Source organism: Malaclemys terrapin, chromosome 11 (assembly GCF_027887155.1).
Source record: "Malaclemys terrapin pileata isolate rMalTer1 chromosome 11, rMalTer1.hap1, whole genome shotgun sequence".
In the NCBI taxonomy this organism is placed as follows: Eukaryota; Metazoa; Chordata; order Testudines; family Emydidae; genus Malaclemys; species Malaclemys terrapin.
In genome coordinates this window covers 60,312,671-60,339,795 of record NC_071515.1, presented here as the reverse complement: position 1 = coordinate 60,339,795, position 27,125 = coordinate 60,312,671, and the positions used below count along the sequence as shown (strand labels likewise).

The following is a 27,125-nucleotide window of genomic DNA, read 5'->3' as shown; positions in this document are numbered from 1 at the left end:
GGGGACTGTTTGGCAGGAAACCGCCAAAGTGGCGCCCCCAGCCCTTAAACCTAAAAAACTTCTAGAATCAAGATAACTATTACAAAAACAGCAAGAACCCTATGTACGAAAATAAAAACAGTTTTTCTGAATAGTTTGGAAAATGCGCCACCAAGGACGAGAGGACAGCAGAAGCTCCGACTTGGACCATGTGGTGGTGAGAAGGAACTGAAGACATGGTTGGTCCGCCCCCCGCCCTTTATTACCTCGGGCTAAACCATGAGGCAATGCAAGAGTGCATGCACCGAACGATGGACATTACTACTTTGAAAAGGTCCAGCTCCGGGCACATGCATATAACCTCAGTGGAATACAAAAGGGACCATCACTCAAAGAAGAATCAGTGAGGCCCCTGATCCTTCAAGGATTTATGCTTGGGAGGTCTACCTGTGAGGACCTCATTCCAGGATTGTGGCCTGAGTTATCACCTTAGGATTTGACTCCCCTTTTATAAACACCTTTTAAAATTGACCTTAAATTTTATTTTTTTAAAAAATCTTTATTCAGTAGCCAAGTCATTTATTAAACAGCCCATGGTAAGAACTATGTTGCCTCTCATGCAAAACTTAAATTTCTTTTCTCAGTCATCTGTGCCCTATAAACTTAAACTCTGTTCTGTTGAGTGCTACAGCACGCTGAATTCTAATGGACAACAGTACATCTGGAATAAGAATCAGTACTGAACAGAAAAAACTTTCATACAATTGAATCATTAAGCCAATAAATATGTAAGAAGAAGAAGAACAAAAACATTTTTAAAATCAAATATGCCACAAACAAGTGACAGATTTAGCAAACTCTCTTTATTTACATGGAAATACATGTACACAGATATTCTGTATATGTACATATAGACTTAAGTATATATACATATCTGATTTCCACATACTCTACAATAAATACTTTGTAGTTTTTTAAATAGTTTATAGAGCTGGGTAAAACTACATGGCAATAAAATCGTGGTTTACAACTAAGTTACAAAAGCACCAAACACTGAACATATTGAATATAGCAATAAATACTGGCATATATACAGCTAAATCTAAGACACGCTATACAGAACACAAAACAGAACATTATGTAGGTATCAGTAAGCAAACCAAAACCCATCTGAAACTTGTATGGAATAAGCTGTGACCGGACACTTTTAGATTTTTATAAACAAATCCACATTCTAAACTTGTAACTTTAAGACAAAAACAAATTAAACATTTCCTTTAACAAAGGATTTTTCTGTATGAAGCTTTGCAATAAGTAAGACTAGAGAAATAATCTAATGAGTGACATCCTTTTTGATTTGACATATAGTCTGTCTATTTATTGGTCCAGAAGCACAGCTGCTTTAGCAAAATTTCTTATATGCATGTACCTTTCTGTCAGTGCTCATCAGTTCATATGTAACAAACAGCTCTCTCCTTTCCAGACAAGCCCTTTCCAAACCTTGGCAAAGAGCTGTGACATCAGAAAAGAGGAGCAGGGGCTGGCTTCTTTTTACACACACGTCTTGGTAATCCGCAATGGTGGTAAAAACAATAACTGATAAATACAAATGTCATTTTTGCTTGATCCCAAACTGTTGAAATCGATTTGGCCATTGCCTTCAGGGGAACAGTATCAGTCCCTACATAAGCAGCGTGTAGGGCCAGATCCTCTTTATACCAGCAGAGGATCTGGCCATATGTTGAAATGTGCTGTACTGATGGCAGTAGTTTGTAATCTTATATGACGCGTGGTGTCTAGATTTTTGTTGACCTTTCATTTTTCAGGGATTGTAGTTTTCTTGTCTTAAAAGATACTAACTAGTTTAACTGGGTTTCATGAAAAAGAAAAGCATGTGTTATTGGGGTATTGGCCTTATCTTGTGATACTTTTCAATTTCCAGGAAGGTAATAAATCAGGATACGCTGGATAGCAAGATGTTAAGGTAAATGCTTTCCTTTAAATGGAAACCACTCTCTGTTATTTATTCTGGGGCTCACTGAACACGGACCATGGTTTTACAGAGTACACTTATATTCTATTACCACTGTAAAGCTAGTACCGGTATACATGTAAATATCCGAGTATAAATCAAAACAATGGTGACCACAATAGGAAAAGTGTACACCAAACCTGTACACTTAGTGGGTCTAACAGACTAAGGATCATCGCATTTTCACAGGTAAGAATTTGAAGAAACTGCTCTTCCATTCCAGTGACTATGCGTTGCTGCCAAAACCCAGAGTAGGAATTCAATTCTCTTTCATTTCTTTAATAGAAATAGCATTTTATTTAAATATTAGGACTCAATTCATCAAATCCTCTGTGTGTGACAGTCCTGTTGACATCAGTAGAAGAGTTGTTGAAATTGAGTGTTGCATGTAGAGAGCTTGCAGGCCTGAACCAGTTGTCTTCCTCTTATTGTTTGTTGTTTGTATTTTGTTAGCACCTACAGTTCCCAATCAGGATTGTGACCCCAGGATGCTGAGGTGCTGTATTTACCAAGTAAAAGATCTCACTGCATCTGCTATCTAAAGCAGCCCTTTAAACCTGCCTCAGTAAAGATAACTTTCAAGATCAGTGTTTAGCACATGCATAATTTTGTTCCTCCTTGTCACGTTTTGCTAATATCTGATATTTCCCTTATTAACAACATAGCCAGAATGTAATTGTGTTAAATGAAAATGATTGTTACATAAACAGGTTGAATATTTATGAAACAGCACAAACATCTACAATTTTTGTAAAGACATATTTAACCTGATAGGGAAACACTGTCCGCTGCAGAAGATTAAAGGAAACTCATATTTATGACCAATGCTGTATTTCTATAGTTACTCAGAATATGAATTACATTAGCCAGAGGACAAGTAGGGCGTCTCACTATGGTAATTATAATCAGGGCAGACCTTTTGCACCAGTTTGTAATCTACACTGTAAAAAGCAATGTAAATGCAGATAACTTTAAATGGTTTAGAACACAACCAAGAAACATGGCTTTGTGTCTGCTCTTGGTAGCAGATCTTTGAAGGGTCAAAATTGCACAAGGCAGTTTTCTTAGCCCGATCTGTTTTTTCATACTCAATTCGGCAGTTGAAGGACTTGGATTCCTTGGTCTCCAGCGTTGACTGTGGAGAAGATTCAAATTCCACCACCTTGGAAGGTGGCACCAGGCTTACAGAAACATTTCCAAGACCTGTTGAGTTATGTCGGAAATAAACACTGAAGGTTCCATTGCCATGATCAACAATTTTCCCTGTGATGAGGAGGTTTAGTTTAACAGTTTTGATGTTGGAATGGAAGTCGCCCCACCCAAACATTTTCTTGAATTTCCCAGTTTTTACTATTGGTCTGCGCTTAGTCCGTGCAAGAGATTCTTGAACCTCAGTGATGTTGGCTAACCAATCCCAAAAGTTTTCTATGCTGTCTGAGTATGACATCTGGCCATGTTTCAACACTGGAGATGGCTTAACAAATAGGCGTAAAGGGTTGATGATCCTGGAATGGACAACGTTGTTGACCAATGTCTCTGCAGCATCTTTGTCTTCCCAATCCAGCACGTCTGTGACATGGACTATTTGTTTAGTGTCACAAAATATCTGTTTCAAAAGAGAAAAAGTGAAAATGAAAATGTGAAGATAATGGGGTGGTTATTAATATTTAATTGTACATAAATAGGGTCCAAGCCCTTACTTGCATGACTAGCCTTTATATGTAGTCCCATGCCAGAGGACTACTCTAATGAGTAAATACTACTGCTATGAATAAGAATTTCCAGGACTGGGGCTCAAAGGGAAAAGATCGATTTCCTAGCCTAAAGCGATTAGTGTCTTAGAGTGAAATGACAAAGCAGAATTTTCTCTTATTATTTTCACTTGGAACACCCTCCCAACTAATCTGTCTAGTATCTCTTCCCCACCCTCTCCTTCAGACCCTGTTCTCTGAAGACTCTCTGTTCATAATGTCCATACCATAACTCTTTCTTTTAGTTGTGTTGTACCTATTAATGCCTTTTATATTGATTCTGGGCCTAGTATCTTACCTTGTGCAAAACACTGTAGCAGGAAGAGGGCCTGAAACATAAGCCCTTGTATCAGAGGCCTGGTATGAGGCCTGAGACCGGGGCAAAAGTAGTGGTCAAAACTTTACTGATATAAAGCAAAATCAGGCTGTGAGCTAGAGGCAGGTCCTGCTCACAGCATCTGTCAAGAACAGGGCTGATATTGCAAAAACACATATTCCTAAGAGGTGCTAGACACATAGCACTCATGCAAACACATTCCAGAAGGATGATACCAGAACACCTTGATACCAACACATTTCCTAAAGATAACAGGAACACATTGACCCATCCTAAAGATAAGGTCAGTGTGATGGATAGAGATGTACAAGGTGATGGGTGGTAACTGGCTATGTCAGAGGGTGTCAAATAACTGTCAAAGGGGCAGTATGTAACTTGTTTGTATTGATGTATAAAAGGGAGTGTCAGAGGAAGTGTCTTTGCTAGCCGAGGGATAGTGGAAAGTCCCGCCACTAAATGAGCTGCACCCATTGTCACGGGCATACATTCATTGAGTGTACTTGTAGCAAGTAGGGATGTAAAAGGTTAACCAGTTAACCGGTAAGACTAATGCTTTAGTCTTACTGGTTAACCCGCCTTAACCGCAAACCCTGGGCCGGCTGGATCGGCCTCAGCCGCTTAATTGGTTAACCGTTCAAACTATGTATTTTAACCGTTTAAATGGTTAATTTTTTAAATGGTATTTGCATCCCTAGTAGCAAGTATAAGGCACCAATACCGTGCTCGTCGACAATAAACCTGACCAAGTTCCTTCGCTATGAACTGAGTCTGTGGTTATTGGGCAGTTTGAGCAGAGCCTGCTGTACAGGCTATCTGGCCAGAGTCAGTAAAGCACGCAGAGAGAACACACACTCAGCCAACATCTGACCACAAACATCATGTAAAGTTAGCACTAGACTCACAAAAAGACATGGGTATCTAACTGCCATTTTAGCTACTTAAATCCCAAAATGAGGCCAAGTGATTCACAAAATTCACACTCTCCTGCTACTGACCTCACTCAGCACCTAAATTTTTGCTGTAAACATTCTCTAGGCACCTACATTTCTGCCTCTTCACATGCATATTGCTGCCTCCCTCTAGGCGTCTGGATGCCTACGCCCTAAAGTGATGCACAAAGCAGGGGGAAGATAGGTGTTCCTCCACCTAACTTGCCTGCAGGGCTCAGTTCAGTAAGTGTACTCAGACCTTGCCTACCAGATTGAGGCGAGCTCACACAACACAGCTGGGTGTGAAGGAGGAGGACCACCTCTTCCATAATTGTTAGGCCAGTGGCTAGGTACTTACCTGGGATGTGGGACACCCCAGTTCATGTGCCTCACTCCACTAGAGAGGGAGAAGGGATTTCAGCAGGGATCTGACACCTCTGAGTTAGGGTTCAAAAAAGAACTAGATAAGTTCATGGAGGATAGGTCCATCAATGGCTGTTAGCCAGGATGGGCAGGGATGGTGTCCCTAGCCTCAGTGTTGCAGAAGCTGGGAAGGGTGACAGGGGAGGGATCACTTGATGATTACCTGTTCTGTTCATTCTCTCTGGGGCATCTGGCATTGGCCACTGTTGGAAGACAGGATACTGGGCTAGATGGACCTTTAGTCTGACCCAGTAATGGCTGTTCCTTTGAGTGCCCTAGCAAAAGGATATAGACTATAATGTATTTTGATGTGGGGCTCCTTCAGTCTCTTCTGTTGAAGTTCTTCCACTATGCATAAATAAAGCAGATTCATGTGTTAGGCATAAACTGGTCTGTGTAGACCCTATTGGTGTGCTTCAATGTAGTGCTGTTTGAAATAGTACTATATTAAAGTGCACAAGGAAAGGTTAGTGGACACTGTAGCAGGGTCTACATGGGGCCAATCTGTGCATAGTACATTAGTGTGCTTCAGAAATCACACTCCCCCAGATAGTGCATTATCCCACGTGTAGACAAGCCCTGGTGGAGCTCTACATGAGACTATTCCAGAGCCCAAGGGACTAAGAATCTCATATGAGGGCTGGTAGGTCCCTGTTCACATCCCTTCTTCCTTTCACATGGAGAGGGGGACATGAATGGGGAGTCTCCCACATCCCAGGTGAATACTGTAACCATTGGGATAAAAATTATGAGAGAGGTCCTGCACACTGCTGCTGCCTGCAAAAATGGCATAGGTGTCTACCTCCAAGAGGGGATTTGCAACTGAGAATACCAAGCAGAGGGCGGCACCTCCCTTTATCCTGGATTTACCAAGATACCAAGTTCCCTGGAGGGGCAGGGTTTAGGACACACCCCTTAGTTTGGCACCCGCTACTGGCTAGGTTAGGTGAGAAGCTAGCGTGCTGGCTTTTGTGAATCCTATTCTGAGATGCGTCTCTCTCATTCATTGTATAAGAAGTAGAGGTGCAAAACTCACAAAATTCACAAAAATGTGAATCTCATTGATGAAATACAGTGAGTGTGTGTGCTCCTTCAGAATAGCTTAGATGACACTTCATTCATAAATATAGAAATGTGTATCATTTTCATACAATTCTGGGGCAGGCCTCAGTATAAATTATACTAGACAAAAATGTTGTTCTATAGTACTTGTGGCACCTTAGAGACTAACAAATTTATTAGAGCATAAGCTTTCGTGGACTATAGCCCACCCGAAGAAGTGGGCTATAGTCCACGAAAGCTTATGCTCTAATAAATTTGTTAGTCTCTAAGGTGCCACAAGTACTCCTGTTCTTCTTTTTGCGGATACAGACGAACACGGCTGTTACTCTGTAACTTGTTCTATAGTGATACTGTATAGGCATGCCATATCTTTAGCACTTTTCAGGATCCACTTTCTTGAATGTATAATGAAATCCACCCTTCTCAATGTTTCACTTCTCCCATCTTCTCACCTTGCAAAACACAGAAAACTAAAAGGCCCTAGTCTGTTATGTTCTCTTTACAAACACTCATATGTTTTCTAGTAATAAGACTCTAAAACAGCATCTGAACGTACATAGTTACTTTTATAGTCTTTTTATAATGTAAAAATTGAGATGGACCTGAACCAAAACCTTCAGTCGAATGTTGAAGGGGGTTCAGAGTATGAGTCTGCACCTACATTTAAATCTACAGCTGACTCCCTCTCTGTACAACGTACTAGCCCCAAACTTGCCAGCTTTGAAATCTGGATCCAAATTTACCAACCACTCCCCATCTCTACTTAAAAATGAATAAACACTCTTCATGAAGACACCAATTAGGAAAGGGAAAAAAAGACAATAAAGATTACTCCTAGGCAGAGACCTTGTATGTCAAGTTTCTGCCTCTGGACTAATTTTTTATGACTGAGTTATCAACTCATAAATATAGGGGATTCTAATGGAAACACTGACAGATGCTTATCTATAACAGCACTAAAAGCACTGCTGTAATGATGCTATGGAAAACTGTCAATATGATGAAAGGGCCTGGGTGAAGAAATGGCACGTTATGTATGGCTCTTTAGCCACGCGCAACCTTGCTCATAAGTTAAAGAGCAGCAGGATGGTTTTGGGAATAGCACTTTCCCAGCACAGCTTGCCATAACCACTGCTAAGAAAATAACTATCAGCTGCCTTGTTACAGAAATACCGTATCGCTTGGATGAAAGAAGAATGGATCCACACTTTCACCCAACCCTCAGTCCAAAACCTGCCATGAACCTTTTCTGAAAAATGAAAGAAGATAGCTATTTTGCTGCACTTACAGATTCTAACTGGGGTCCAGAAGTAGCAATGTTGAAATACCATGATGAAGGGTGTTAAAACCATGTTGCCTGCCTGCCTGCCTGCCTGGAAACAGGAAGGCTCCCAGCAACTCTTCTTTGGGCCTGTTCTGAGCAAGGTTAAAATGCTGGTGCCCAGTCTGCCTTTGTGTCTCTACTCTTGCCAACGTTAATGGCAGCTGCACTGGTGGGAACAATGAGGGAAACTAAGAAACAAAGCGTAGAACGGAAATTGATGAGGTTGGCTGTTAATATGTTGTGTGTCTTCACTCAAATTGTGAAAGTAACATGTCAGCTCATAGTGTTTTGCCTTTTCCCAGGGGTGTAGGTTTGCACACAATTGTTTTTCTCTGCCTAGTTCAGCGCACTTTTTTTTTTTTTTTTTTTGCACCTTATATTGGAGTCTCTAACTGTGCCTGTGTCATCTGTTTGACCAGACTTTTTTTCTCCAATTCTCTTTGTAGTAAGAAATCCTAGAAGGGTTGCCTAACATGCTGCTGGTGATGCTCTGTACGTTTCATTAAGGTGCTCTATCTCTCAATGAGACAGTATGGGGCTGCTGACCGCATTGTCCCGGAATTCACTGCTACAGCATGGTGGGTGTGGATACACAAACTGCATGGTTATGATGTGAAAAATGTAACTGTATGGACACAGCTTGGCTGTTTGTGCTGCAACTGGATCAAATGAGTGTCACAAACTGCTAACAAAAACACAACTCTTATTTATGGCGTCAATGGGGCTTTACAGGGTGAGCTATCATTAATCAAGGTGCTAGGATCACAACACTGTACTGTGTTAAAGCAATGGCATCAGATCACATCACATTACATCAGAGCATGCGTATATACCCTCCCATGGTTGTATTCCCAAAGGATAATCTGACATGTTCCTATAACAAAGGTGACAGATGACTGCATCTGACAATTTTCTGTCTATTTTTGCACAATATCCAAACAGCCGGTTATACAAATTATTGAGCTATGGGAATGAATATTCTGGTGCCAGGAATATTTTACTCAGGGGGAGGAGGAAGAAATAAACATTGCAGGAAGCAGTCAATAAAACCGTATACTTTACTATCTGACTCCACCTCCATTCCTATTGTTATCTTGTTACACTAATTCTATTGAGAGAACAAGACTCAGCAGCTGCAAAAGTTGAGGTGAATCAGTTGCTTGAAAGGAGGCTACACAAGCTCTTACAGGGAAATGCTTTATGTTTTGAAAACATTTAGTTTAAAAATGTTTCTAACAAAGAACGACTTGACTTTGGACTTGCCAGGGCAAAGCACAGTGCCTACACCACAGGACCCCGGGAGAGGAATATGGTGAGATTGTTAGAAAAGCACAGCCATTATTCATATTTCTATCTATAACTTTATTTTATTTGTGCAGATTCTTTTATTTTTAAGTCAAAAGGTTTTACAGCATAGGAGAACAGAACTCTCCAAGGATTCATTTTCCTCTATACATTTCAAAGGCTCCTTATTTGATGACAGCTTTTTGTTATTAGTGAGCACAGCCCAGTGCCTTTTGTTAAGTTGTTTATTCACTTTGGTTAGCAATTTTCAGGAAATAAAAAAATTGGTATTAAAAGAATGCAGCATATGCTGAAAACTGACTTCCTCAGCATCTCCCCATTTTACTGTGTAGCCTTCCCTGTTGTGAAGACCATTGTTGTTTGAATAGTTGAGAACTCTTGTTTAGTAAAGTGGAAGAACTTGTGTCTTTTAATTTGTTTGCCTTCTGCAGTAGGTCCTACTTGTTGCACCTGCTTTTGCTCATTCCCTTAAAGCCACAGTCCTAGATTTTGAGGCCGGAAAGGACCATTAGATCATTCTAGTTTGACACAGACCACAGAATTCACTGTTACCTCTGTCTTGAGCCCATATTCTTGTTTGACTACAGCATATCCTCCAGAAAAACATCTTGTCTTGATCTGAAGGTATCAAGAGATGGAGAATCCACTACTTCTCTTGGTAGTTTGTTCCATATGTGACTTATTTCTAGTCATTGCTTTCTGCAATGCCTTTCATACCTGCTATTTTCTCCCCATGAAGGCACTTATACACCATAATCAAGTTGACTTGATTACAGAAATGGGGTAAAATACTGGCCCAATTGAAGTCAATGAGAGTTTTGTCACTGACTTCAGTGGAGGCAGGATTTCATGCATGGCCTCACTTATGCAGCTCCTCATGAAGTCCATCCCTTCCTCATAGTTTTCTTCTTCCCAGGCTTTGTCTGAGAAAGAAGGCTATAATGAAGAATGCCTTAATCTGGGTGAGTTTTAAGCCGATTCCATAGTTTGGACACTGGTCCTATTTGTTTTGTACATGCTCCAAGCCACCAGAGCTTTTGATGTGAGCACCATTTTAAAATGTCATATTAAATAGAAGATAAGAACTGTATCCTTGTAAGGGTTGAATTGTCCTGATGTTTCCGGGGTTTTACTCCAAGTTATCAGTCAATCATGGGACACAGTTTTTACAGTTGATCAGTGAGAGAGGCACCAACTTCATCCCTGCCAGGGGTCATTTCAGATCTCTCAGAAATTAGTGCAAATGAGCCGGGGGTGGTGGTGGTGAGGGAGAAATAGTTATAGGAAGAAAATGGTTCTGAACCATTATTCCGTCCACCAGTGATGCTGCTGTGATCCTTCTAGCACATCAGTGAGCTGGGGGGCTGGAGAGAGGGCGCTAAGTGGGCCCAGGTAGTTGTCAACCTCTTCCAGCTGCCTGAATACACTCTTATCAGAGCTCCACTGGGAAGCTAGAGTCTGGAGGTAGCTCCTAACTCACTCAGGACTTGTCTACATTTGAAATGCTATAGCAACACCTCTGCAGCTGCACCTCTGTAGCGCTTCAGTGTAGCCACTACTTAGGCTATGTCAATACTACAGACCTTCCAGCAGTACAGCTGTAAAGCTGCAGCTGTACCGCGGTAAGGTCTCCTGGGTAGCTGCTCTTTGCAAGCAGAAGAGCTCTCTCCCACCGGCCTAATTAAACCACCCCCAACGAGTAGCAGTAGCTATGCTGGCGGAAGATGCTCTCCTGCTGACATAGCGCTGTTCACACCGGAGCTTTTGTCGGTGAAACTTTTGTTTTCCCTGACCAACAAGTTTTGCTGATAAAAGTGCTAGTGCAGACATAGCCTTAGGAAAGGGGTTCTCTCCGAGAGGCGGTAGCTAGGTCAATGGAAGAATTCATCCATCAACCTAGTGCTGTCTAAAGGAGGACTTAGTTCAGCTTAACTAGTTGCTCAGGCTTTTTCACACACCCCTGAGCGACACAGTTAAGCTGAATGAATGTTCCGGTGTAGACCAGGCCTCCGAATGCAGTACCAGTACCATGGTTTTATTCTGAAAAATAGATATTCATGTCCACACTATAACTTCTTATGGTACTTCTCTGGCTTCTTCAGGCTAATTTCAGTAGGTCTGCAGTCTTTTATACTGTGTATTGCAATAACAATGCAAAATCACTGAACTGGTGGAACAAAAACCTGAGCTTGAAAAAAGGGGAGAGGGAGAGAAATTGCTCTGCTTTATCTGTTTGAACATTCAATGATTTCAACACATTTATCAAATTTTAAATAATTTATGCCTTGACAGGGCTTATCAATTTTGCAAAGCACACACATTAGCTAGATACAATGATATCATATTTGCTTTTTCAGCATCTTACACTTGAGCTCAGCGAGATTAATAAAAACTCAGACCTTCATCAATTCAATGGAAAAATATAAAACTGTATTCCATTACAGCCGTTTTGGTAGGAAAATGATGACAGATTCTAATAATTCATCATAACAAGCTGAGCTTGAACTTTACTGATAATTAAATGTTTCTCCCAAAGGCAGAGGCTGTGATGGGTTTTATGGTAGCAGATGTGATTGCTGTCAGGAATGCTGTAAGGAATTTAGGAATTAAGGATCATCTTCTTTTAACCAGACTATACAAAAGAGCCATATTTGATGCTATCTAGTCACAGACATGTTTTTCAAAATTTGTTGTGCACCCATCATGATAAAGACCATTTAATTCACATTCCAGGGGCATTACTGGCTGGGAATTAAGTGCTTTGCTCCGATTCAGCAAAGCACTTAAGCACATGCTTAAGTCCATCCCTATTGTGCAAAGCACACGAATGGGTATTTAAGTGCTTTGCTGAATCAAGGTCTAAACTGTTAAACATGTCTAGTGACTGAGTGAAATCACTAATGGCTCTTCTGTGTAGTCCAGTTAAAAGAAGATGCTACTTAAGGAGAGGCTCAAGACTTTGCCAAATCTGACCCATCAACTGGGTAACTGACAGATAAATGCATCCTCTTTGGGTAGGCAGATATGAGATTGTTGGATTACATAGATTAGCAAATTTGAATGCCTAGCATTTACATTGATTAAATGAGTGGTTACCAATACAGCTGATGAAGAATTTTCTATCTAAATGTTTCTGGTGGACAATGCAGCTTCCATAAAATCAAAATTTCTCTAGGGAAAACTTTGATTTTGCTGAAAATTCCATTTTCCATTGGGAAAATCTAAATGAAATATAATTTGGGTCAATCTGAATCAGAACATTTTGGTTTGTTGAACAGAATAAAACACTGTATTTTGGCTCGGTTCATTGAATTGGATCTGTCTTTGAGCTACCCAGTGCTTCATGGGAGTGCAGTTCAGGTGCCTTATGCCTTTGTTCTCCTATATAAACTGGGCTTCCCGGCTGGACTACATTTCCCAGGATGCACAGTGGTCTCTCCTCTGGTTGAACTGCTGTGACATCCTGGGGAGATGTTATTATCCAGCCTAAAGAGAAGAATGGGGACATGAAGAACCTGAACTACAACTCCCGTGAGGCATTGCAGTAGCTCAAACAGATGCAGTTCAGTGTTGAACAGAGCCAAAATGAAATGCTTTGTAATTTTTTAATGGAAATTTTTCAGAACTTTCTGTTGTTCCAAGAAAAAATTCGGTATTTCAACCTTTTCATCCCAATTCTGGATAAAAGCAAATATCAAAATATCTGAATTTTCCAAGTGATGGACATTCTGATTTTTGACCAACTTTGATTCCCAGACATTTAAACTGTGGTGTTCTGAAAATTGTGTTAAAGTTATGATCTATCACTTTAAATTCTTATGGGCTTTCCTGTCCTGCTTGTAGGTTGGTGCCTCTGTAGGAAAGCATGCAATTTGGGCCTACCAGCAGTCAGTCAGCAGGTAGCCAGCCTAGAATAAGGCTGAGTTGTGGCTTTCTGTTTACAGAGCAGCCTGTTTCGTTTCTCTCTGATTTGGGGTTGTTGTGTGTTACTCTGGATTCTAAGAAATCAGGTAGTGTTACATTATAGCCTTCCAGCAAGAATAGTTTATATGCAACTACTCTGTGTGCACACTGTGAAACATAATAGAGAAAACTGGTGATGAGGATGTATTAAAAATAAAAACGTAAAGCTAAAATGCTTTATATAGCTATATATGGCAATATGAACATTTTCCAATTTAATGAAAGAGACGACAATTTTGCAAGATATATTCAGAGAATTAAGCAGTATTTTTTATGCATGTGCTATAGAAGATACTGATAAAGGGCTGTTTTCCTAACACTGGTTGAAAAAACAACTATTACTGTGATTAAAAAGTTATGTTTCCACAAGGACCTGATGAGTTGGAGTATAAGGGCATAATATACCACGGGCAAATATGAGCTAAACAACTTTAGCTGACGTCAATGGAAGTTGAGTGTGTGCTATGATTTGCAGAAGGCACTTACCCTTTTGCCAGGATTGCTCCCTGTGTTTCCCTCCCTTGGTCCATTTTGTGTGAAACAGATGCAGATTATTTAATGACAATTATGTCGAATGATTACTGGAAAGTATTTTTGAAAGGTCAATGGGGTGTGTAAATATCACATAGCTCCCATACTTAAGAAAAAAGAGGAAGCTTCAGGAAAATACAACAGGCCTATGAATTTGATTTCAGTTGGGGGGAACCTATTAGAATACTAAAATGAGATAGTTTTGCGATGTAAGGGGCAGTCAGCATAAACTCTCAAATGGATGATCTCTCACAACTCTTATTTGAATTCTCTGAGTACTAAATTAGTAGATAAGAGTGAAATAAACATGGATGTAAATTTGCCAGGGCTTCAACCATTTACCAAACACCTCTTCACCAGAGATGAAATTCAGGGACCCTCAGCCTATACAACTTCCCCCAACCTTTGGACACTTTCTGGGGGTGCTATTTTTTTTTAAACTTACTAATAGAGAGAGGTGGCTCCATACTCTCTCTCTACTTCCCTTTCAGGAGTCCCAGTATTCCCCTTTGTTTCCTCTTGCGCTTTATTCTTCAGTGCCTAAATTCTGGAGATCCAACTCCCTGCTGTGCCTGGAGAACCTGTGGAAACTGGAGTTCAGTACACACAGGGTATCACACTGTCAAAACAAGTGTGTTCTTAACTCAGAAACAGCATGGAAAACACAGCAACTTGGCTTTAATTTATCTTTCTATCTTTCTCTCTTACACTTGACTTGGGCAGGGTGGACTCCAGTGTTTAGGCAGCATTTTCTCCTTCTATGCATGCTGTGGAGTGATCACAGAGCACAGACATTATGTGAGTATCAAATCAGAGAACAGTTACCAAACCAGTTGTGCTGGCAATGATGGGAAACTGAGGAAAGGGCTGACTGGAGCTCCAGAGCTTTGACTCAGAATTCTACCCAGGGAGCCTGCTGGTAGGCTGCAGAGGATTGGGTTGACTGAGAAGGGAAGAGGTCACTTATCAAAGCAGTCTGAATGCTGAATAAGGTTTGGTTCTGTGGCCAGGACAGGGACAGAGGTTTCACTGGCCACGCTCTTTCACTACATCTCACTTTCAGCAATTTTGTGCTCGCTTTATCAGTCTTTTTAACTGCATATTTCTTTGTTTCAGGCTCTCCTATTTAAAGCACATTTTACCAAGAAAAAATTCAGATGTACTGCTCATTGGCTATGGCAAAGCTAGTATCTACTTAGCAATACCTGTCCCAGTTCTAACCATAAAAATGTGAGCCACACCCACTTATTTCCTGACGCTCTGTTTCCTAGTGCTTTGCCATTCGTAGGGAGAGAAGATTTTCACTGTAAAATACAAAACACCTGTGGTTTGAATGTGGGAAGAGTTGTAGTTTAGGATTAAAATGGGGGTCAAAACCAGGATCTGTAATGTCAGGATTAGGTCCTATATTTGCTAGAACTAGACTAAAGAGAGAAGAATTACGGCTAATACAGAGGATAACGGTAATACCCCAACTGTACTAAAGACCCTCCCTATTTACTTTGATTAACAGAGCAATCTGAGTTTGTTCAAAACTTTGAATTAATTATTCCTCAATGTAAATGAAAAGATCACACACAGATTGCGGCCACAGTTCAACCATGCTAGTCAGAACAAGGTATGGGAGGTGGGAGTTAAAAAGAGAGGTTAAAACACATGCCTTGGAATGCCCTTCACTTCACAGTCCGGTTAGCAAGGGCATTGAACACCCATTCCTAAACTGAAACAGTTTTCACTTTGCAATTCACCCTCTTAAATTATAAATAACAGCCAGCCAGCCCTTCTACCTCCATTTAGAGATTATGGAATCTTTGTGTTACTGCTCTTGCCCAGTTAAAAACCAATAGTACTCACTAATTTGGCTTTCATTTTCTTGTTCAGTAGTCTCATTTTAAAAGATATTAAAATATATTTACTCTTTTTTAGGATAATGCCTATTTCAGCAAAGAGACCCATTCAAAAGCAGAACATTGCAATACAGGGCCTGATTATTCAGAAGCGCTGAGCATCCAAAATTCCATGTGAAAGCTGTGGGTGCATAGCACCTCTAAACAGGACCGGCTCTAGGCACCAGCAAACCAAGCATACGCTTGGGGTGGCACAATTTCAGGGGTGGCATCCTGGCCACCTTTTTTTTTTTTTTTTTTTGCTTGGGGAGGCAAAAAACCTAGAGCCGGTCCTGCCTCTAAAAATCAGCCCTTTACTATATTTGGGATTTGCAAGTTGCTTTGCAGCTGGGGACTTTTAAAGCATCTACAGCTATTGCAACTTTGCTGCACTAATGAAAGGTGGCCAGAAATCCCCTGTTCAATAGATTATATAATTGGATTGCTTTAACAATTCTGTCCTGTCTCCTGTAGTTAAAACTAAAATGACAAGCTGCTTCAGCAGAAAAAACCCCTCATGATCGAACTTTGCAGCCCATTAAATTTTCTGCTTGTAAATGAATCTTACAAAGAACTTCCCTCCCTGTAGAGAAGACACACCATAGTATCATCCCTGCTGACAAAATTGAAAACAATCTCTGCAGCACAACATATTGCTATCAATGATTAGTGGTATGAGTTCCCCCAAAGCCATATCTCTTCTGAATCTTTAGGGAATTGTCAGAGCAGTATAATAGGAAAGTGACAGAAAGGGAATGAAGAATGACAGACTCAAACTATATATCAGTATATTAATTGTGGATATTAATATTTCCTGACATAATACATCATTGTCTGAAAAGCTATTAATACTGATAACTATAAATAGGAACTCAAACATCTGAAGGAAGGCATGAAAACAATTGCAAACTTTGCTCAGCTTGCCTAAAGCTTTATTTAACTTTTAGCCTTTTTCAGGTACCTTTTAAAAGTTGCCAGATTGACACAGAAGCTAACACAGAAAATATAAATTGAAAATATAAAAGGAAATCTCTGGGCTCAGCACTGTTTTTGCTGCTAATGTTGAATATGGCAAATTCTTCCTTTAAGTTGGTGCCGGTAATGTGGGAACTCTATTCCCACTTTGAAAGACATTTTGCCATTTTTTTTTCATGCAAAGCTCTAAGAGAAGAAATATATAGGTAAGGGTTAAGGAATCAAATAGAAAACTTTTGATGAAAGCACAGACCAACTTTTGAACAAAAAACCACGATAAAAAAAAAGTCACACTAGAAACATACTGCCTCCATGTTTGCAGATATTCCGATTTAGGCTGTGAGCTCACTATATCTTCTAAACTAAGCGGATTTGGGCTTGTTTAGTGCTTGGATGAAAGACCTCAAAGGAAATGCAATGTGTCTTAGGAAGCTGGGTTAGTTATTCAGTACAGAGCATTCTTTCCTCTTATGGGTCATTAGTGAATCAGTGTTGCATAAGGGATGCTGCTGTTGGAGGTACTGCCTTTTAGATGTGATGAAAACCAAAGATCCTAGTGCCAGGGGTCATTAAAGATTTAATGGCATCTTTTATTACATCTAGTGTGCTATCTAGATCCCTATAATTATTATAGAACAACATTTTTCCAACAAACCTGTTTTCAATGCAAAATGGATTTTTTTGCTAAATGAACATTTTTGCAGAAAATGCTAACTTTGTTTAAAATTGTCTAGTTTTTGGTGAAAAAAATGGGGGTTTCACAAACCTTTTTTCTAACCAAAAAAAAATTTCTGGGAAACAACTAAACAAAAATTGTTTTCTTTCAAAATTTGTTTGTGAAAAATGCTTTGTATTTCCCAACCTGCTCTAGTAATTACATTTTGCTTTTCCTAAGTGTTGGATAAATTGCTTGCAGTGTACAAAATATGTATAGTATGATCTATATTTTGAATTAATCTACCTGTTTGCTAAGAACAGCCATTTTGTTTTCTGAATTGCTCCCACCTGTTCTCAAAGAAAACACATACTGTAGATTCTTCAGGAGACTTTACTTTTGTTCTTTCTTATTATTTTCCTTAACCTAACATAAATCTCTTTGGATTTAAAGTACATGCTTTACTCATTTGTCAATATGAAAACAGTTCTTCACACTCTTGTCCTAAACTCTTGTGTAGTGTTGTCGTGCTCTGTAAAACATGCCAGTGGAAATTACTTTCTCTACCACTGGAAAGCAATTTCTATATTGTTATAAAATGTCCTATGATCTTTCTGAATAAAAAGTGCTATGCAAATTATTGTTCAGCTAGTCACTGTTCTTTGCATATTGTTTCTTGCAATTAGAGGTCATTATAGAAATTTTAGTTCAGTCAAATCTTATTTTTCAAAAAAAGAATTTAAATATGAACTGAAATGATTCCTTAAAGTAAAATTTTAAAAATCCATTTGGGATAGGAATTGGCATACTAGATCAGACCAGCAGTCCATCTACTCTGGCAATCTGTCAGACGCCAGTACCAGCTACTTCAGAGAAAGAAAGAGCCTGTTTTAGGCAGTTTTGGGTGTAACCTGCCCAAAGGCAGGGACAGGTAAGGCATAGGCACCATAGGCCCAGGCCTTAGGGTCCATCTCTTGGTGCCAAGCTTACTTGTTAAGCAAGTTTTCAGTCCTCCTAACTACAAAGCTTGAAAACATGATGTGAGTGTAACAGATGCAGTGATATCTGCCTGAGCCTGCAGAGAACCTGGAACAATAGCTCTAGAAGGTGTGACAGGGTTGCCAACCCTCCAGGATTGTCCTGGAGTCTCCAGGAATTAAAGATTAATCTTTAATTAAAGATTGTCATGCGAAGAAACCTTCAGGAATATGCCCAACCAAAATTTGCAACCCTAGATGTGAACTTCTTTAGTTTAACAAAGAGAAGGTTATGGGGTGACTTGATTACAGTCTATAAGTAGCTACATGGGGAACAAATGTTTAAAAATGGGTTCTTCACTCTAGCAGGGAAAGGTATAACACAATGCAATGGCTGGAAGCTGAAACTAGACAAATTCAGACTGAAAATAAGGTGTACATTTGGAAAGTAATTAACCACTGGAATAATTTACCAAGGGTCATGTTGCAGGCTCCATCACTGACAATTTTCAAATCAAGAATGGATATTTTCTAAAAGTTCTGCTCTCCGAGTTATTTTGGGGATTTCTATGGCCTGTGTTATACAGAAGGTCAGACTACATCATCACAATGGTCCCTTCAGCCCTCTATCAACTGCACCATGCAACTCAATGGGGTGTTATCTCCAGGACCCGTTACTCTGGAGGGCCCTCCCAGCAGAGAACTGTGTGGCAGGAGGAGAAACCTGCAGTGGGCCAGCCAATCAGATGTACCTTGACTGCTGAGGGAAGTGCTGAGAGCCCCTGCTGCTACTGCTGGGGACAAAAGACTTCACACTGCTAAGCTTGCCTCTTGGGGAAGGGGTATGGTATTTGCCCCATGCTGGGGTATGCCTAAGACACAGAATTGCCTCAGTCCAGCCCTGCCTCCAACGAATGTTTCCTCTTGAGCCTCAATTGTTAGAAGCCGGCTGGCATGTGCTCTGAAGTTTGAGGGTTGCTATTCCTTCTATAGCTGCGCTTTTTACTATTTCTTCCTATAACTCCGGCCTTTCCTGAAGGCTCTCCTGTTAAGGATTCCTGAGCTATGTAGGCTTAAAATTACCCATAAATACATTTTAAAAGGGAACTAGTTACAAGGTGCTCTACCTTCCAAGTCTCAAATTCGTTTCCCTCTCCAAGAATTGATATCACTAACTGCTACCACAGTTTGGGGAGCGCCCTTCTTTCCATTGCTGTAGATTGTTGACACTGTTGTGTCATCAGCTAATGCAAAGAAAACCCGGGCCTGGAACTTTCGAAGATATGTAAACAGGTGCTGATTTTCAGATATTCTTATTGAGTCAACAGCTGCATGTGTTACAGATTAATGCCATGATCCTGCTACCTGTTCTGCATGGGACTTCCACGTATTGGCCCATATGGATCAGATGGCAGAACTGGTGGCTTCAGAAGAAACTTGAGATCTAAACCAACTTCTTAAACGTATTTAGCTGAATTTTAGAAAAAGTTTCAACTAACTTTTTTTATGGCTCAATCCTGCACGATGCTGAGATGCCCTCATCTCACTCTGAAGTCACAACACCACTTGCAGAAGCTGCTCTGCACCTCCCAGAGACAGGCCCTAAATTAGCTTTCTCTTATTGCAGATTAAAATGGGAGCACTTAACACTCTTTGCCAAGCTATCACCTGCTGACCATCCGTCTGCTGAACTTTATAGTTAATAATTTTCTCTCCTGCTTCTTTCTTTAATGCCTGAGAGATTTCACTTTACATTTGCTAAGATCAGTTCATTAAAATACTAATTTCAAACTGTAATTATCTGTTGGTTAGCATTGCTGGTTGAACCAGCAGTAGTGCCGATATACGCCTAACTGCAGGAGAATTCACAGATGTTCCAGTCCCCAGGAGCTTCTAGCAAGAGTAACTATAGCACTTAAATAGAAGCAACCTTGGAAGAGATTTAGGGAATGTATTTTAAGAATAATAGCAAAGCTAATAATTAAGAATAGTTTATGGGGGAGGGGGGGGATGCTTTCATGGAAATCAGTAGCATCCACTAGAAATAAATCTTCTGATATTAGTGAAGTCAGCTATGCTCTGCATGGCTTACAAAATTTAAACTAGAAATGGGCCTGAATGTACATGGATCCAGACTTCGCCCCCTAGAACTCTGGAATCTGTTTGGGTTTGGTTCAGAATGCTCGGACCCTGGCTGGTCCACCTTGCACATAAATACACAATAGCAAATATTGCTTTGAATGCCTATTTAACTCTGCAACATGACACCTCTTTTTATTTTAACTGCTTTATGGGAGAAAATTTGAATAAGATAAAAAACCTAATAGTTTTAGCAAGCTAGAAGTACAGAGAGAAGCTGCAAATTTTGAGCGGATTCCAGAATTTGTATTATTATAACACGTAAGAGATCATTAACAAAGAAAAATATTACAGTTATCTATACCCTTTGAGAGTCTAACTAATGAACCTCTAACAGCTGCTGTTGAAAAATCAGCAACACTATTACTATCCGTTTCAAGACAAAGCACAGCTGACAGATGTTTGAAGTGATAAATCAGTCTGCACAAGGATTTAAAATAACAAGCCCCAAATGGTCTTTAAAAGACAAAGGTGCTGGAGCAAACTATTTCCAGACACTTTGGATTCTGTCAAAAGTTAGATCACTGATGTAATTGTCTTGCAAAATAGCAATGACCAGAGTTATAGATTACGAAATATCTAACAATGATAGTACCTGAGCCAAATTTTGAAAAAGTTTTATATTCATCTTTGCTTTTGATGGCAGTATTGAGAACACCATGCTGCCCAGAACATTACTTATGTTATGAGAAGTCCACAGTGGGATGATGTATAAAATGTAAGTGAATTGCATTTTTCCTGTATATTTTAATTAAACCTATTTAAAGACAAGCAGTTATATTTTAATAGGCTTTGAACACCATAATTTAAATAAGTCATAAGCTTTTTGTTGTTGCTTCATTGATGGCTGAGCCTCATAACACATTGCTAAAGTGAGAAAGATAATTAAGAGCCCATTCCTATGAGGTACTGGGTGCTCTCAAGCTCTGTTGGCTCCAGTGCGCAATAAGGGTGGTGACGAAAGATCTCTAACATGAAATACAGACTTCTTGCACTTTGTTTCAACTTGCATTCATGCGTCTTGCTAGATAGTGGTTAACCTTTATTGTTGAGTATGGGGATAAGTTTTATTTCATGTACAAAATAATGCAGATGTTTACAGCTTCAAAGCCTATGCATTTTACTCCTGATTCAAACAGAAGGTCATAGGGATATGGTCCTATGAGGTGCTAAGTGTCTTCAGCTCCCATTACTGGAATCCACCTAGGAAAATGGATCAAGATGGAACATGCTGGGTCCTCTGATGTCCATGGCAGAACAGTGCTGCTCAATTTGCATTACTCTTATTCATCATTTTAAGGTAATACAATAAGTGGCAAGGATATGCTAGGAACACTACAGAACCCAGCATGCAATGCTTATCTTAATCTGAACTGTCTCGGGCACCTTCTGCATTTAATCCACGGACCACACTTTGGTCACCCAAGCAGCTGGGACTAAGCTGATTCACACCAGCTGAGGATCTGTTAACTCGGGCTACTGAATACTCCTGGTGCTGTTTTTCAACCGCTACTGCCAACTCCCTGAAAAGGTGGTGGTGGGGAGGGGATTTACTGCTGTTCCCAAATTCAAAATGTACTTTCAACAAATAGTCTCCAATGTTTGTCTAAAATTTGCTTTTCCAGGGAACACTTCTGCCAGCAAGTGCCTTCAGTAGCATATGTACTGAAAGGAAACACAAAAGGGTGCAAACACAGGCAAAGCCAATTTATTGAAAAATGTGAAACAGGTAGTGGAGGGAATTTTTGGCAGTGTTTTGCTCAACTCCAGTGCTAGGCCACGGGTTCCCTGGTAAAGGAGAGTGAGACACGCTTCCTTCTTAGTAACAATGTATTATGGAGTGTGATCCTTCCTCAGCACAGGAGGCTGGACTTGACCTCTTGAGGTCCCTTCTAGCCCTACATTCATATGATTCTATGGTCATACACATTTCTTTTTTTCCTTAGGCATACAAAATCAGAGTTCTACTTCCCTCCTTTCTCATCCTCCTCAGTGCAGGTGGCACCTGCTGTATTTACTTGGGAGTAGGGAAGGGCCGAAAAATGCTGCTTCTTTCACTTGCCCCTTCTGTTAAGTCTAAAGAGGTGGCGCGCTGGAGCAGTTGAAACAACTTAGACACTGTTACCTATGTGCGCACATGTTGTTTGTGTTCTCATGCTGACCTCACATGCCATGGCATGGCATGGCGTCTCAGTTACTATTCTCCTCATGTTACGCATGAAAGACCATGGCAGTTTTCAAAATTTAATTGAAATCCTTTCCCATTCAAACCAACTAGCATAAAATAGCATGCTGGGGCACTTCTTGCTCTTATTGACTGACTACTTATGTGCACGCATGCTGCCTTCTTACACAAACTGCTTTTTTTTTAAAAAAAAAAAAAAAGAGAGAAATCACTGACTGAGAGGCTGCCTTATTATTAATTTTTTAAAGGCAACACACTATTACCCTGTGCCTAGGAGCAGCCAGCCACATTGGCACCTCCTGTGCACTGCTCAATGTGCTGATCTTTCTCATCTGAGTTCTGGAGCAGCGGCAGTGACTCTGTACTTAAGTCTGTACGAGAGCTTCTCTTACAAACCCAATTTTAATCCCTTTTAATTTGTTTACCCCCCTCCCATATCCGAGAAAGGGGGGGAAACCCTTCCTTTTAGCCTGAAAATTTGTAGTCTTATGTCCTAGGAAGATGCGGCGGGTGGGGTTAGAGATAAATTGGTTACAGCATTTTCAAATTAGAAGAGTTTCCTAAAATTGATAGAAACATTTTTTGATCCACTTATCAATTTAAACATAACTCAGCTTCTGGATTAAAAAACAACAACAAAAACTACACACAGTTATTCCCATTAAAAACTAGTGCTTATACCTAATTTCTAATTTAGGCAAGTTCATAAAGCTTTGATTATTTTTGTTTAGGACCAGGCCCAGGCAGAGCTAATCCTCAAACTACAAAGTAAGTTATTTCCAAAGCGGTGGGCCCAAAACTTAAATTCCAATCTGTGCATAGATTATCAGGGCTTGAATGAGAATCCTTTAACCTTCTATTGGGTATCCGGATGTAGCAAACGTATTACTTTGCTTTAAAGAAAGGGATGGGGAGAGACGGCATTGGCATCCGGCTCAAGACAGGAGAATGATATGATATATCAAATATATACACAACTTGGTCACTTTGAATAACTTTCAACTTGCAAGAGTATTCAGAGACAAACCACCAGTACTGTACTACATGAAGATAATTTGATAAGTTGTTCTGTATAAATTGCCTCAAACTAGAAAAGGGACTCCAGTGGGTTTATCATCACTCCTTCCTATTTTTAGTGTGAATTACTGTTAACTCCCCAGATACTGATTTGATCTCTTCCTGGGACTAATTTCTGTTCCTATTGGCATGTTTTTACTGGACTATTTCTGTTCAGCACAACACTTTCAAATTGTGGAAGAGCCACATTAGCAATATGTTTATAATTTGTGAAACAAGCATAAAAGACAACAGATAGTCATCAGAAAGGGGAGAACCTCCAACATGTTGCTTTAAACTCACAGGGAACTAAAATTTATGTTTTAATGAAAGAAATTGCGTAACCCTGGACACAAGAATGCAGGAAGCAATCATTTGAGATTTTGTAATAAATAAGTTTAAAAGAAAAGACTAGAAAAAAGCAAAATACACAAACAAACCCTCTGCTAGGGCACTGCAAATAATATTACTGTATCAATGTAGACTACACTTCTCACATTAGTGGGTCAATAACCTCTGTGTCTGTGCTATCTGTAATAATAACTGCATACCCTGCAAACGCTCAAATTTGAGTTCATTTTGTATACGCATAAAGGATGAAATCCTGGTTCCAATGAAGTCAGTGGGGCCAGGCTTTCAGCGCAAAAGTTTAGATGCTTGTCCAATTATCCAAATTCTCCTCCTTCAACAGCTCCCATGACCTTCCCACAGGTTCCGGTCCTGTCTGCTTTCTGATGACAAAAGCACTTTGATCACTCTAGCAATGTGGGGTTCATATCTCCCTTTGGATTTTTTCTATCGAACATTGTGTAGCGCTCTCTTACAAATACTGTACTTATTTCAGATATGGAATTTGCTAATCTGAAAAGCAGCCGTTGTGCTTGTGCAGTAATTAGTTTTGTTTTTAAAAACACACTGAACCAGTTTGGAAGAATCCATAACTGTAGGTAAGATTTATATTTCACGGCCTAATGGATCGCCTACAATACATGCCATTTACTACCATTAGGCTGGTGATAGGAGGAAGGGCTTTCTTTTTCAAATGGCCAAATCCTGAGCCCACAAGCCAAACCAAAGTAAAATAGCTTTGTGTATATGAACTACAAGGAGCTAGGGGAGAAAGAATCTTCAGTTCCCATTCAAAAGTAGAGTCTGAGCCACATGTGCCCGTGGGGTCATTGCTGCTATTGTTGGGCATGAGGAGTAGTGGTTGAGGCATGCTACTCAGTCTAGGGCTGGATTTAAGGGCAGGCGACTGCCTGGGTTGCTGGGCGTAGGGTGACCAAATGTCCCGATTTTATAGGGACAGTCCCGATTTTTGGGTCTTTTTCTTATATAGGCTCCTATTACCCCCTACCCCCGTCCCGATTTTTCACACTTGCTGTCTGGTCACCCTAGCTGGGCTTGGGGGGCATCCGAGTTGCTTTTTTGGTGTTAGAGACAAAAGGGAAAATAGAAGTTTGAAGTAAAATGTTTCAGATATTCCATATGTGGATTCATTTTTCACTAACCTCCTAGAATATTCTGGATCTTTGTAGAATCTCGTGGAACCTTCCGGACTTTCTGAGAACTACATTTTCCTTGAAACTCCTAGAATGTTGTCCGCCATGACCTCCCCAGTATATAAGGGGTGGGGCATCGTCAGTGAGATGTAAGAACAAAGTAAAGTGAAAACCCAGCTACGATATTGTGAATCTTATTTTATTGTGTAATTGTGAAAGTGTACTTGTGTTTTAAGACTTGAAGAGTGTAAGCAGTGACTAATAAAGGGCCTATTTAATGAGACACCAGAGAGATCAAACCTTATCTATGCAACAATTTAAAAGAAATACTGTTACTACTTTTGTCACGCTTAACACGGAATGTTTGATGACTTTCTAAGACTGTGGAACATAGACTTTTGCTCTCCCTAATACTGTTTTCCCCTGTAGAAAATAAAAGATGCCCCTGAAGAAGCCTACAGGAGCTTAGTATAGGAAGCAAAAAGCTCAGCTGCAATCTAGTTTGCAGCAAAGGGCAAATCTGATGGGGAAAATATCTGAAACAGAACAACATGGTATTAGGCACTAGTGATCATCACAGTGCAGAAGAAATTGAGGAGTGAAGTGTAAACGATGGCAGTCCTATTACTAAGGAATTAGCAGATTTACCTGAAGATAAGGAATGGAAATGTGAGGAAAGGAATGGAGAATCGTGCAGTTTTCCTGGCGGCGTAAAGAACAAAGAAAAATCTGATTTATATGTAAAGGAAATAAATGATAATGAAGAATCAGCCTCGCATGATGACAGGAAACAGCAGTGAGAAAAACTGCACACCCAAATAGATACATCACATCCTGCTTTATGGCTGGTGATCCTAAATTCTGCCGATATTGGTTGTAAAAGTTTGAATGGACCAGGCAAAATCGAGGATATGACATTTCCAGTAAATGAGCAGAAGCGACACTTCTCAAAGTCACACTGTGAAAGAATGCTCAAGAATACTGAGAAACTGAATCAGTGACAAAGTGGTCTGTTTTTGTTGCAAAATATTTGACAAGAATGCTAAATTCTTGTTTGCGCTTTCTGGGTACAATTACTGGCATAATTTAGCAGATGCTCTGAAGCAACATGAAAAGTCACCTGGCCATTTTACGGCCTATTCCAAATGGATGGAGGTTGAATAAAAGCATGGATGCAGAAAACCAGCACATTATTCATGTAAAAACCCAGCACTGGAGGAACGTGCTAGAGAGTCTGATCTCAATTACCCTCTTTGCTGCAAAGAATAATTTGGCTTTCTGGGGCTCGTTGGATAAGTTGTTCACTGAACATAACGGTAATTTCCTTGATTTGGTAGAGCTACTTGGGAAATATGTCAAGTAGTTCGTAAAGCAAAACAATTCAAAACTAATTGATTGACCTTATGGCAAGGAAAGTGCTTGATAACTTATTGATGTGATTCGGCAAAGCGAAGTACTACACTGTAATAATGGACTGAACTCCCGACATTAGTCACAGTGAAAAGATGTCATTTACAGTAAGATTTATTGACAACGAGGATGGCTGTATCCAAGTAAAGGAACGCTTTATCTGTTTCTGGTCTGTGGATGACTTTACTGAAAAAGGCCTAACAGAACTGTTTATGAACATTTTGAATGAGAATAAAATAAAGCTTCAGAATTGCTGTGGCCAAGGCTACAACAACAGCGTGAACATGAAGAGAAGAAACAGTGGTTTCCAGGAAAAGATCCTTGTGCTCAATCCAAGAGCTTTCTTCATGCCTTGTGGCTGCCAATCCCTTCAACCTGGTTGTCTCAGATGCAGCGCCATCTTCTTTAGATTCAGTATCTCTCTTTGGAGTACTGCAAAGGATATTTGTCCTGTTTTCAGCAGGCAGACAGGAAAACACTCTTGAACAATTGTACGGAGCTTCACTGGATGCTGACACATGGGGAATGTTTGGACGTCAATGATAAAGACCTCTATGCCGAATTGGACAATATCTGTCACATTTTGCAACACAGAAAAAACTCTCCACTCCCAGTTCTCCAGTTTATTCATGACTTAGAGCTGAAGGACACTTTTCCTATTGTGTGGATAGCTTTGAGGATTCTGCTCATGCTGCCGGTCTCAG

The 27,125-nt window shown here is 40.1% G+C and overlaps 1 protein-coding gene across 1 annotated transcript in view; it reads right to left on the bottom strand.

Moving 5' to 3' along the window:
- Positions 1-844: 844 nt before the first annotated feature.
- Positions 845-27,125, bottom strand: part of NXPH2 (neurexophilin 2) — a 61,039-nt gene continuing 34,758 nt past the window's right edge. The window contains exon 2 of the mRNA XM_054044211.1: positions 845-3,617. Coding sequence (XP_053900186.1) covers positions 2,874-3,617 — 744 coding nt within the window. The 3' untranslated portion in view covers positions 845-2,873. The remainder of the gene's footprint in view (positions 3,618-27,125) is intronic.